This window comes from Barbus barbus, assembly GCF_936440315.1.
Source record: "Barbus barbus genome assembly, chromosome: 41".
NCBI classification, from domain to species: Eukaryota; Metazoa; Chordata; class Actinopteri; order Cypriniformes; family Cyprinidae; genus Barbus; species Barbus barbus.
In genome coordinates, this window is record NC_136719.1 from 15,495,697 (window position 1) to 15,510,275 (window position 14,579).

At 39.7% G+C, this 14,579-nt stretch overlaps 1 protein-coding gene across 1 annotated transcript; it reads right to left on the reverse strand.

Moving 5' to 3' along the window:
• Positions 1–1,810: 1,810 nt before the first annotated feature.
• LOC306860221 (membrane cofactor protein-like) lies at positions 1,811–11,137 on the reverse strand. The gene is made up of 11 exons (XM_079401809.1): positions 11,076–11,137; positions 10,556–10,687; positions 7,200–7,394; positions 5,839–5,935; positions 5,668–5,744; positions 5,350–5,532; positions 5,059–5,232; positions 4,597–4,797; positions 4,043–4,189; positions 3,685–3,724; positions 1,811–2,627 (listed from the first exon to the last, which is right to left on the reverse strand). Exons 2-11 carry the CDS (start codon positions 10,626–10,628, stop codon positions 2,606–2,608), a joined length of 1,209 nt encoding a protein of 402 aa, XP_079257935.1. The 5' UTR covers positions 10,629–10,687; positions 11,076–11,137; the 3' UTR covers positions 1,811–2,605.
• Positions 11,138–14,579: the final 3,442 nt, after the last annotated feature.

Below are 14,579 nucleotides of genomic sequence, written 5' to 3' on the forward strand. Positions count from 1 at the left end.
TTTCATGTGTAGAAAAACGTTCTCTTGGTTTTTATATACAGAAGGGCAAGAGATATGATTACATGATTTACATCTATAGTGAACGAGCTGACTCATTAACACTCGCTCTTCTGGAAGATAGTGGACGGTGCTCTTCAGATCACATAGTCCAGAGAATTAATAGACATGTTATTCTGTATAAAGAACATGTGAGAACAGTCTGTTCTTAAATATCAACAATAACAAGAACTCAGAATTCACTCTCTTCTCTCTTATGGAAAAAGTCCTTTACTTCGGTGTTCCCTCTCGAGAGCGGTCTCTCAACATGGAGTAAACGTCTTGGGGACTCCCTTCCTTCCTAACCTACCTGAAATCTTATTGCACAACACCAGAGAAGTTGCAACGCTCACTGGCCAATGCTAGCCAAGATGGCTAATAGGGGCGGGGCCCCACCGCTATAATGCGCTGTTTTGGCTGCATAAACTAAAAAACCCATCGAGGCCCCGGACACTCACGAGTTCTGCATCCTGTGCCTGGGACTCGCCCATGTGGAGGCAGCACTCAACGGGTCGGGCTGCCCATGCTGCGAAGAGTTCTCAGTGCGGGTGCTTAGGGCCCGGAGGAGAGTCGCCCTCGGTGATTTCCCTCGGCAATGTCCCACCGCCGCCAGTGAGCCACTGGTGGGACGACAGCCTCACGTGGGCGACCGCGCAGAAAGGCGTGATTCCCCCCCCTCTCCGGTGTGCTTCGCGGAAGAGAGTCTTCGACCCGCCCCTGGCGCTTCGCAGATTATCTCGTTTGGTGCGGAGGGGGACGACGACGATCTTGACGACGATGATCTTGACGAGGCGCTGTCCCTAACGACGTCCGAGAAGGACTTGATCCACACTCCAGAGGAGCGTTCCAGGACGAGCTTGTTAGGATTCTCACCAAGGCCGTGAGCGATCTCAGTCTAGAGTGGGAGTCCACTGACGAACCGACTAAGAGCAAGCTCGATTCGTGGTTCCTTCACTCGGGCCGCCGAGCTGCCACGCCGAGAAAGCGAGCCCCTTTCCTCCCCGATCTGCACGACGAGGTCGCCAAGGCGTGGGCTGCACCCCAATCGGCTCACACTCATGCTGGCGGGTCGGAGATTTTCACCAGAGTCGACGGAGCGGAAGCACGAGGATATACGCGCATTCTGCCCGTCGAGGAATCCATCGCCGCCCACCTCTGCCCCTCCTCCGCATCCTTGAAGGTGGGTCCTACGCTGCCATCAAGACCCTGCCATTTGACCGCTCATGTCGCGGACAAAGTGTATGCCGCCTCAGGGGAAGCGTCTCGGCGCTCCACACGATGGCAGTACACCAAGTTTTTCAGGCACAGCTCCGAGGCATTTAAGGATCGTCGTCTCCAAAGAGGCCGGATGGAGATACAGGAGCATTGAGCAGCGCCCTCCTGTCCGCGTCCTTAAGCTCAGTGATTGTCAGCCACAGATGTCGGTGGAGCACCACCATGTATCCCGTGCGCTGGCCGATCCCCTGGGCCGTCTTCTTTGTAACTTTAAGTGCAAAATCCGTCGCCGCGCGAAGATCCTTAAACGCCTTGGGATCCGCCTCACCCTCATCCAGGGATTTCAGGAGCTGTGCCTTTCTGCGTGGTCGCCCATGTGAGGCTGTCGTCCCACCAGCAGCTCATTGGCGGCGGTAGGACATTGCCGAGGGAAATCACAGAGGGTGACGCTTCTCCGGGCCCTAAGTCCGACCCGTTGAGTGCTGCCTCTGCATGGCTGAGACCCAGGCACAGGATGCAGAACTCGTGAGTGTCCGGGGCCTCGATGGGTCCCGAACACACCGTGCAAACATTGGACATGCTGGAACGCCGAGAGGAAAATCCATCTTCTTGCGTCTTCTCCATTCGTTTCGCTTTTTCACGCTCATTGTGGAAAGGCCTTAAGCCCTATAGAAAGCAGGTTTCCGCCACAGTGGTGAATAAAATATGATTCTGTAAATCATAATAACGAGAAACTTAATTATCAATTTTAATAACGTTATAATGACTTAACATCTTGTAATGAGAAACTTTCTTGTAATAATGAAATATCTTTTTTGTTAAATCTAATAAGAAGAAAGTTAATGTTACTTTTACTGTTATAAAAACATGGCTTTTTGAGTAGCCTATTATCTGAAACTCAAGGTGTCAGAATGAATAAAATATACATTGAGTGACTTAACTATTATTTTATTAAGAAAATCCAGGATGTATAATTCTTGTGATTCATAGCTGTGAAAATATTGTGGATTTAAGCATTGTATAGACATACAGAAGCCAAGAAACTATCAATTTGATAAAAATCTGTAAATGAACAACAAATGCATATGTAGCCTATTCATTGAAAGCCAGGATAAAAGAATATACATATTCATGGCATGGGGCAGGTCTCCTTTCAGGTGAACAGTTTTGCTTGTAATGATATTAAATGGCTAAAATATTAGAGTAATAAATGCACATGATCATTGTTACAAAGGTAGGCTATTTCAAGTCTGCTAATGTCACACCATGTTCTGTGAGGTGCATAGGTTATATAAACAGGATATATCTGAAAGAAGCACAAAATGTTTTGTCTCCGATTTTCTCCATGAAGACTTCATACAGGGTTGTTATCATGCCTGAAAATTAATAAAATAAGTAAAGTAAACAATTAAAAACGAATTATTGTAATATTAACTTGGAAATATGTGTTAATGACTTGAATCTAGTATGACTTTTGCCTTTAATAATTTTTTTTTTTTCAATACAATAAAAGACAAATAGCTGTTAAAGTTTACAAAAAAAAAATCACAATAGTCTTTCAATGTATTCAAAGCCTTCTAAAGCCATAAAATTGTTAGGTACAGGTCACTCATAGAAAATCTTGCCTTCATCCTGTTCAAATTTGGTGCAGTAATGATAACACCAAAGCAGGAGATCTGTGACATTGGTGGAGTATGACTCAAGTTATCCAATGCACCTTGTACTGTTTCAAAACAATCAGTTAACACTGACAGATATCTAGAAGTGGCGTTAATTATTCCTACCATTACAACATTTCCTACTGACTACATTGAATAGCTCACATAAATGTGTCATAGACAAACAGCAGGATTAGCTTCAAGATAAACAGACCCACACAAAGCAGTTTATTCAGAGTTGAATGTGTGGAAGTTTGAACAGGATTTGAAATAAGAATGAAAGGCAAGATAGTCATTACATAAGCCTTTGGTTTGTTTCTCATAGAAAAAAAGGTTTACATGAGAAGTGTATGGCCCCATAATAACTTTGATTTGTCTGCAGACATTTAGTCAAACATATCTATAGGGCACAGGTGTTTTTCCTACTTTACATATGGATGCAAAATTTGCGCTTGAATGACATAAAACTGTATATATTTACTCAGTATATGTCTAGGAGCTAACAATTAAGGTAAAGGTAACCCTCTTAAATTAACTAATGCTACTTAGTAAAAATGCTTATATGCATTTAATGAACTAATTTGTTATCAACTTACAGTCTTAATTTGTTGACACATTCTGGGTTAATGTTCATTTATATGAGTACTTTTTTAACTTCAGGAGTTGTTTTAAATATTTTATAATAATATTGTTATTGATTTCAATTCATTTTCTGATCGGTCCTTTGGATTGTAGAGCATGAATAGCATTGGATTCAAGAATGCTTTGAACTTACCTTCGTTTTCCAAGGCATATCCCATCACACACAGACCCTTCTGAAGAGGGAGATATTTCATGTCAGATATCACATTAGTTTGACACAAGAAAAAAATAAACATTCTACAAGCCAGTTACACTTTGAAGTGCTTAAGATAACATGAAAAACAGTATAAATTTAATTTTCATAAAATGATAACTAGAGTAATGCTCTACAAAGCTGTCTTCACTGCAAAGAAATTATTCTTTGATGAACAGAAAAGCTGGTTTTGTTGCATAAATCACTACATTGTTTATTCACAACTTCACAAAAGCAAACCTCGCAAGCAAAGACAAATAGATTCTTTCTGTCCAATGGCATTTTAACCATAACTTACCCAAACATTTTGGCAGATCTTGTTTAAAAGTCCCATCCTCAGAACAATAAAGTGATGAACGTCCACTAAGAAAAAAACCACTGTTACATTTATAGAAAACCGCTTCTATTTGCCCATTTTCTATGATTGGAGGTGCCTGACATTTCGCTGCGAAAGAAAAAAAAAATATCCAGGTGAAAAGGTATTTATATCCAGATTCCAATCAGAGTGAAGAGCACATAGCAATATATGCCTGCAGTTTTATCACACACACACACACACACACCACACACACACAGTTAGTTATTAAAATGATCTTAAATAGAACACTTCAACCAAAAAGATTATTCTGATTGTTGGATTTTATGGATACACCAGTATCACTGTTTAAGAGAGTAAGAGTCACAATGCTTTCATTATTGTACTCGCAGACATCTGTATTTAAGTACAGTGTGACTAATTGTGCTATATATTTATTATTCAACATGACCTGTTAAATCTGCTATTAATAACAGCAAACAAAAGGCACTAAAGCTGATCACAAAGGCATCTCGCAAACAAAACAGAGTACTTACAGTCCATTTTTTTGCAAGTGAGGAGCAGTTCTGTCCACTTGGTTTCCTCACAGGTAATTGTTTTAGAGACTGTCGCATCAACTGGCTCATATCCATGAACACACTCGACTGTTACTTTAGATCCATATTGAAACGTTTTATGTGCGTGGAATTCCTCTGTTAAAGTGACATGTTCACTTAACTCAGGCAAACGACAAGGCGCTGTGGAGATAAACACAAGCAACATGCATTATAGCCATCTGATGCAACTCCATGAACACATCCAGTACTATTTTAGTCATTATAACATTATTACTAATTTCTATCTTGAATGTGATGGTGATGGTAGACTCAATAAGTCTTCCTCAACAAACAATACAAGTATGACATCTCTCATTTTGGGCGATCTCTTCCTTTATTGTTGTCAATCCTTTCAAACAGAATGAAGTCATGCATTAATACAAGAAATCATCTCAGTTTTACCAACACATTGTGGTGGTTCAGGGCTCCATCCATTTGCTGTACACACAATATAACCTTCTCCTTTCATTGTATAGCCATCTTCACATTTGTATTCTACAAAGTTACTCAGTTTGTAGGGGGGTGATTTTCCACCAATTCTTTTTCCATTAGGAATCATAGGCACCGGACACCCATCTGGGAAAAAGGAAAATAAAAAAATGCTTATGTAAAAGAAGAGTATTGATCATTAAAAATGTTATTCATTAACAGGGAAAAACTCACAACTGGACTGGCATTTGAACCATAACTTACCAAAACATGTTGGCGGATCTGGTTTAAAGGTTCCATCCTCAGAACAATGAAGTATTGATTGTCCAGTAAGATTAAGTCCTTTATTACAACTATAGGAGACTGCTTGTAAATAATTATAATTCTCCAAAGGCTCATCTTCAAGTTGCCCATTTTCTATGGCTGGAGGTGCTGAACATTTCACCGCTAAAGAGAAAAACATATCAGGTGAATAGGTATTTATTTAAAAAACACACACAAAATAAAATCTTTTAATACAAACTGGGAATGGTTTTGTGCTCTTCAATATCATATTTGATTCAAGTGTATGAACTGACATACGTTCACAGAGAGGATCTCGGCCATCCCATCCCTGATCTCTGCATGTTCTTGTTGTTTCCTGACCTGCTAACATGTATCTGAAAGCAATGATTTTCCTGACAAGTCACAAACTAAATTCCATATGGTTTAAAACACACTTAATCCACAACAAAGAAAGTGATTTTCACAAACCCCTGGTCACAAACTGGTTTAGCTGAGTCACCAAACAAATTTCCAGTCATTTCATATCTCCCATGAAGAAAATCCACAAGGCTTCCACAGGATTTTCCTGTAATGTATTCAAGATATTGACTCATTTAGAATTGGTGCTCTTTAAATACTGTTGAAAATAATGAAAAATAGTCTTGATGCTTCCTGCTGTCAGTGGCAAAACCACTATGAGCTATTTAATGATTGTTAAGCTATTTAATGACTTGTAGACCTATAACATACATCCTTTCACATATCTAAATTAGACAACAGGCATTTTAGAAAAATTTACAAATGTAGGGCACTTAGAGGGTCACTCCACCACAAAATGAAAATTGTCATTAATCGCTTACCCCCCTGTCATTCCAAACCCATAAATGTCACGTTGCACACACGAGGGAGGAACAGGAACACGCAGACGAGGGTGTAACTCAAACAATAAACTTTACTTAAGACATCAGGACAGGACATGGCAGGACAAGGCAAGGCAGACAAGGACATCACACACCGGGGTTAACGAGTAGACCAGACGAAGTCAAATTGAACAGACAGGACTATAAATAAACAGGTAAATCATAGATAATGAGACGAACACGGCTGGACAAGAATTAACTAATGATAACATTTAACAAGGACAGGAAACAAACCAAATAAGGAAACATGAGGCGGGAACACATGACAGACACGACACAGGACTGACAGTAAAAGCTTTGTTCGTCTTTGGATCACAATTTAAGATATTTTAGATGAAAACCGGGAGGATTGTGACCGTCCCATTGACTGCCAAGTAATTACCACTGTAAAGGCACAGAAAAGTATGAAAAGCATCGTCAGAATAGTCCATCTGTCATCAGTGGTTCAATCTGAATTTTCTGATGCAACGAGAATACTTTTTGTACGCAAAGAAAATAAAAAGAACAACTTTTTTTCCAAAAATCCGTCTCCTCTGTTTCTCTCCGCATCACCGTAGCGCCATTTTGGAGATTATCCACTGAACGCAAACTGCGTACGCTCTTCTGTATCAGCCGCATACTTCTTTGCGTACAAAAAGTATTCTCGTCGCTTCATAAAATTCAGATTGAACCACTGATGGCAGATTGAGTATCCTGACGATGCTTTTCATACTTTTCTGGTTCTTGACAGTAGTATTTTCTTCACAGTCAATGGGAGTCACAAACCTCCCAGTTTTATATTTATTTTAATATTTTATATTAAAATATCTTAAATTGTGTTCCGAAGACAAACAAAGCTTTTACAGGTTTGGAACGACATGGGGGTAAGTGATTGACAAAATTTTCTTTTTGGGGTGAAGTAAACCTTTATATTTTAACGACAGTACATACTTGTGCAACTGAGTTCCAGATTTGTCCACTGGTTTCCCTGACAGGTAACTGATTTAGATGCTTTTAAGTCAGCTGGCCTGTGTCCAATCACACACTGAAATGTTACACTGGATCCATCTGGGAAACTAGGAGTCGAGAGATGCTCTGCTGTTAAAATGACATTTCTTGATGCAAAAGAAGGCGGTGTGCATTCGGCTGTGGAAATAAACAAAACATATGCTTTACAGTAATCTGATGCAGTACTATTTTGATCATCATTCTTAATGTTAGTACAACGTCTGCTCCATTCTATTCTTAAATTTGGTTAAAAAAAAAATATTACTAAGAGGTGAATATAAATTAGCATGATTTACTCACTCAAAGATGTGCAGTTGAAATTTACATTTAGTCATTTAGCAGACGCTTTTATCCAAAGTGACTTACAAATGAGGACATTAGAAGCAATCAAAACCAACAAAAGAGCAACAACATTCAAGTGCCATGACAAGTCTTGTTTAGCCTAATGCAGTACACGTAGAAAGTTTTTTTTTTTTTTAAGAAAACGAGTAGATAGAATATAGAAACCTAGTGTTTTCATTTTATTTTATTTATAAGAAACAAGTAGATAGAATAGAAAAAAAAGCTAGAGTTAGTTTTACAAGAAAAGCTAACAGTTTGAGAATAAATATGTAATTGATAGAGGGTCAAATGTGTGTGGGGTTTTTTTTTATAAAAAGAAAACAGATAAAAGATTAGAATAGAGAGTGCTAGAGTTAGAGGGTCAAATAAAGATTACTTTTTTTCATGTGTTGCTCATACTTTATCACTCCCCCTTTTATAGCCCAAATATTGTCCGCTTTGGCTCTTTCAAACACTAAAACTAAAGTAACGTTAGGGTAAAAACACAACGGTGTCTAATGCTACACACATTGGTGCTAACTACAACTGAGCAAATCATGTACTGAAGTTGCTTTCATACAGTTTTACCACTGTTATCATTGCAAAATGTATCAAGGTTACATAAATATTTATGCACTGGGGACAAAAACACATCTGCTGGCTAAAGTCATGATTAAATCTGTCCTGAAACATTACAAGGGCACCAATGAACAGCCTGAGGATACTGTTGTAGGCTCATATAAATGCTCAAATTAATTTTGGGTTAATGATTTCATGATTGCAGCAATGGAATTCATGTGCGTATACCATATTTACCAGTGAAGATTTCGGTTATTTCTGTGTACAGTAGCAGCATGCTTTGGCCCCTGATTAGGCTTATCAAGCTAAAACCTTTCTGTTTTCAAAGCACTGTTAGTTGCTAGTATCAACATTACGCCAATATGCTATACACTTGTCTACACTTTGTTAGGTGAATGAACTCAGCAAGTGTACTTTAATATTATTTTCCACCCCTGTCTAAAGGAACGTACTGCATTTTAAAATATGGGCGGCACTTCTGGTTTCACCAAGTGTCACTCAAATAGACTAAAAACAAATGATTAGATATTTCAAGGGTGCACTACAAATAATCCTTATCTGTCAGACTGACTGAATGAGCTGTACATTTTTCGTCATTCTATATTTTTTCCACCCAGGGGCCAACAACACCCTCTCGCTGCTGAAAGATCGCTTCTGGTGACCCAGTATGGCTTGGGATGTAAGAAGGTTCGTCCAGGGCTGTGCAGAGTGTGCAATGTCCAAAAGCCCACGCCAGCCCACTTCCTCTGCCCGTTCCAAATCGGCCCTGGTCACACCTAGGAGTAGACTTCGTTACCGATCTGCCTGCCTCCGACGGTAATACGTGTATCCTGGTGATCATTGATCGATTTTCTAAATCATGTCGTCTTCTTCCTCTCAAGGGCCTACCCACAGCCATGGAAACCATGACAGCCGACCTTCGACGTTCCGAAGCTCCCAAGTACCAACCTGGACAGAAGGTCTGGCTGTCCACCAGAGACATCAGGATGCGCCTACCCTGCAGAAAGCTAAGCCCCAGATTTGTTTTCTCCCTTCACCATCACCAGACAAATCAACCCAGTCACCTACCAGCTCCAGCTTCCACCCCAGTACAGGATTCACCCCACGTTTCACGTTTCACTCCTTAAACCTTACCACTCGCCTGTTTCTCCTTCCACAGAGCCTGGCCCGATGGAGGAACCCCCTCTCCCATTAATTCTGGAAGACGGTGCCATCTATCGGGTCAAGGAGATCCTGGACTCCCGACGCTGTGGTGGTCGACTGGAGTACCTCGTAGACTGGGAAGGATACGGCCCTGAGGAGAGATCTTGGGTCCCCAGAGACGATGTACTAGATCCGGCCTTACTCGAGGAATTCCATGCCAGTCATCCTGATCGTCCGGCACCCAGAGGTAGAGGTAGACCACCACGACGTCGGGGTTTTCAGCCCTCAGGAGCGGCCGTGGAGAGGGTGGTAATGTCACAGACCGGCCAGGCTCAATCACCAGTCAATCACAGTGCACGCCATCACCTGAATTCTAATCATCTGCACCTGCACGTCATCATGGCAATCATCCAGCACTCCTCATATACGCACACCTCACAACACTCCAGTGTCCGGTCTCGTTGGAACGAAGAGGACTACTACAGCTATCACACATCTGTGCTTGATACTTACAGTCTTGATTACTTACCTGTTGTGTTCCTTCCCAAGTGTGTCTTCCAGTTGTTCCAAGTCTGTCCAGTTCCCGAGTCTCATCCACATTCCCAAGATTGGAGCTCCGTGAAAGTCACCATCCCTCCTGAACTCCGAAGTCTCCTAACCTCATCACTTAACTGCATCTTCCATTCTGCCATTATCTGTCAAATAAACCCGTTGTCAGTACAACTCTCTGTCCGAGTCCTACTTCTGTAACAATCACACATTGAAATGTTACAGTGGATCCATCTGGGAAACGTTGAATTGAGAGATTCTCTGCTGTTAAAATGACATTTCTTGATGCAAAAGAAGGCTGTGTGCATTGGGCTGTGGAGAAGAACAAATCACAAGCTTTTAATCTGATGTATATTCCAATATACCAGTATCCCAGTAACTAGTCACTGGCAACATTTGCCATTCGGATCAATGACAAAAAGTACACTATTTGTTATGTACTGTAAACATGCTATGTTTGTCTTAGTCTGTTGTTAAATGTGTACCTGACATTTTGTGGAGTCTTTTGCTGCTTGACAGTGTATATATTTAACTTGAAACTTTTCAGGTTTTAAAAATTTTCTCTCAAAATTTGTCATACAATTATTTACCCTTTTTTTGTTTCTTAAAATTACAGAGACACAGTATCAGATGTGTATTTCACAATATAATAGATTGTTATGATATTCATTCATCGAAGCTGAATGATCAATGAGGATCAAACTCACCTCTGATACTCCCAGTTTTTAGAGGACACAAGAAGAGGGCAGCCAGACAGAGATTCAGCAACTTAAATCCCATAGTCTCCAGAATTTGGTGAACTAGCCCAATATAATTTCAGAGTAATTTGTTTTCTGGAACTTAAAAAAAAAACATCAGTGAAACAGCAAATTATAAGGGATATTCTTGGGTTCAGGATGAATAGCATCTTGTTAACGCCAACAAGTTCATGTAGAATAAAATGTATTATAGAAAAACACTGAAGAAACCATTAAAAGAAACTACAAATTTTAAGAGGGTGCATAAAAGACGTATCTCTTCAGTGTTATTTTTGAATTAAAGATAAATGTTTTTAATTAAACACCCAACAGGAAATTAATAGCACATTTATATTTTGTTTTTATGCAGTAAATATTTTATGTTTAAATTTTATGTTTATGTTATAAGTTTTTTAGCAGAAATACACAAAAACATCTAAAACGTAATGCTAAGATAAACAGTGTTTAAAAAAGCAGATTAAAAGCTCACACAGAAGCGGAGATCTTCAGAATATGTATGTCCTGAACAACATGCATGAAAAGATGAAGACCGGGGAAAACAGGATGGGTGTGCACAAGAAATCCTTTCTTATGTAACCTGATCCAACAACTCGCAACTTTCTTAAATATAAACATGCTTGAAAAGGTTTTTTTAGTAGTTGTTTAATTAGCATGTATTGCATCTTGGAAAATAAAATATTTGGCAAGTATTATTGAAAAATAATCAATGTGTTTTTGTTTTACCTATTGTCATCACTGTTATTATGGTTCAGAATTCATATTTCAATCATGTTGATCATCACTGTGAAATTTGAGATTTGTTTCTTGACGTATATGTGCATCTCACTGCAACTCTAGTGTTAAGAAGTAAATAGTGAATAGCTCATAACATTTCAAGGTCATATGTTGAAACAAAGATGAAAGAACAAGATATGGATGATTAAAAGAATTAAGTGTATTTGTTTGCCTTATTTATATTTCACATTGTATATATAAAACTTTCAAAGTAAAGAGAAAAATCAATCTTTACAGGTCCTTTATCCCTGTCCAAGCATCAAAGTCACAAAACAACTTTAACAATAACTCATGTGTGATATTTTCCTTTCAGGAAAGGCAGACAAGAAAACAAGGGTCACTTTCAGTTTCACTCTTGCATGGTTTTATTCCCAATGAATCGAGTTGATGGATAAAACAGGATACAAGTTGAGTCCAGCAATGCTTGAGTTAATTGCATTAATGTGGATATCTACTTGTAATGTGAGCAAAGTGAGGATTGTCTGTCCATGTTTTACATTTACAAATAGACACATAAAGCTAAAATATCTACAATATTAAGTTTGAATGAATTAAGCAGTTCGGGGCTGAATTAATTGTACACCTTCAATGTGAATTAAACAGAATGCAAAGTGTGTACATGCCCACCACAAATAAACACTTGTAATGAAGAGGCATCCATGTTTCTCAGTCAGATGTCTTTGGGGTGTTTGCCTTGAGCCTTAAGTCTTCTTGATGTATATTCTGAGCATGTGTGCACTACACATAAGATGGTAATCATAACTGAGGAGAGAATCCAACGAAGACAGTCATACCAAAGTGGTAAACCAGACAATGACCTACAAAACAAAACGTACATTTTTTAGTCTGCTGACAATTGTGTTGAACTACTGTGAAAAGATTATTATTCTTTTTATCTATTCTACAAAAAGTCAGTGAAATGATTTTGGGTGAACTAATGTTTAGAATTCTGTAAATAAATATTTTTTTTTACTAAGCATGTTCTCAAGAAGGGGTTTGTTGCTGTCTTGTTTTTAATTGATTAATTTTACCATGTTGAAAAATAGCTTTGTGTTCATGTCTGATCAACTTACACTGTTTTATTCTGACTCCATGTGAGATGAGATACTGTTGCAGAGCTCAGGAATTTCTCTGTCGTTTGGATGGATGTTGAGAGTGATGTGCTTTTTATACAGTCATAGCTAGAGAAAGCTGGTCAAGAAAGAGAGGTTTATCTTCAGATATGTAAACATCAACCAATATATATTATTACTATATAAATTATACATCCTGTCCACACATTCACACAGTTCATTCTCACTGTAATCTGCAACTTAAACACAAGATGGCAATGGTTGCATTAGCTTGAAATGAGAGCGAGTCTGGTGTGATCAAATGACATGAAGGCCCTGTCCCAAATGGCATTCTAAACCCTCGTGGGTCTTCTCCTTTGTGACAAAATGCTGTTTGACTGTTGGGTAGAAGTCTGCTGAGGAGCTCAGCAAAAGTGTGTATGAGCCGAAAAGAACGCACGCCACACCTCTGTTTATCAATTTGCACTGGCTACCAATAGCTGCTGGCATTAAATTCAAGGCATTAATGTTTCAGGGTTCCTCAAATCTTGCCCTGGAGGTCCAACCCTGATCAAACTCACCTATCTGTGATTTTCAAATGATCCTGAAGTCATTGATTGGCATGCTCAGGTGTGTTTGATTAGGGTTAGAGCTAAACTCTGCAGGAAAGTGGATCTCGTGGGCCAGATTTGAGTATCCCTGCTCTAGAAGATTGCGTTCTGCAAGTGAACGACGCATTATTGTGCCATCCCAAAGAGGCACAAAATCACTTTCACAGACTTTCATTAAATGTTATTGTTGTTGCTCTTTTGTTAGGGCTTACCTGTTTACCTGCTTCACCTCCGTGGCGACCTCTGATTAACATGGAAAATATACCTTTTGTCGCATGTCGCAGCGTTGCGTCGCGTGTAGTTAGGACACGGTGTTACCGTCTGCAGTTCTGAATCATGACCGGGATCTTTTATAGCTGGGACCGCTCCATCTCTCAGTATTACACGATGTGCAAATCCAGCATCGAACTAGGCCTTCTTTATAAAACGTTCATCAACAAAACACTTTAGAAACTCCATTGCTGCCCCGAAAAAACAAACTGTATCCACTGTTCACGTAACGGTGGTTTCTTTTGGGAAGCTGAACAAGGTTATCTTTGCCTCACAACCAAAAACACACTTATTTAGAGACATTCTTCCCAAGCGAGTCCCATGCAGCAGTGCAGTCGAATGAAGCGCATTGATGGGCTTGCTCTTGCTCTGGTGGTCGATGTGTGCACGGGCGCGTTCTTCTGGAAGAAATCCCCATATAAGGAGTTCCACCGTCGTTTACGTCAGCAAGAACCACAATCGAAAAAAACTCTCTGAAACTTGTACAAACCCAGAAGTGAGATTTTTGGCACAGAAATACTCTGTTATAAGTCCAAATTGTTTTTTGAAACTTTGTCCATGCTTAGCATGAGAATCATGAAGCAGCATTGTACCCCTCCTTTAAGAATTCGTGAGTCCGGTTTATAAACTGAGGGGACAGATTACTTTATTTTCTCCTACAGGTGACGTCACATGCCGGGGCTACATAAAACCCGCCCACCCTTAGTTACTGTTGCCATGACCGACAAACAATGCCACTCTCTTAATGAGAGGGAAGATTACATAAAGCGACTCAAGGAGAACTGCACTGAAAACAGATGAGCGCACGTGCAGATAAAACTCCCAATCGGGGCGAGGTTCACGGGATTGTGTCCACAGAATAATAAGAGCACACGTTTTAACATATTATTTTATTATTTAACACTCAGTATTTAACTTTGTGCTGCAAGCCATGCATACAGTGCCGGACATGACAGATTTTCTGGTACCAAAACAAGTAGCCTACTTTAAAGGAATACCTACCGTTACCATGACAACCAACAACAGCACAGCTTAACCCTCCGCACATTTTTGTATTTATTTATATTAAAAAAGTTTCAATTCAGTCTATCTTTTTTACCCGTTTTAACATGTATTTATATGGAGACAGGCCGTAGATGTCGGGCAAGATGGCGCAGCGGCGCATAATCTCTATGTTCTGATTGGTCAGATCGCCTGTCAATCAAGCTCTTTGCGAATGGTTGGCGAAATGGATCAAAAAAGGCAATATGGTGTCTAAAACGCAAG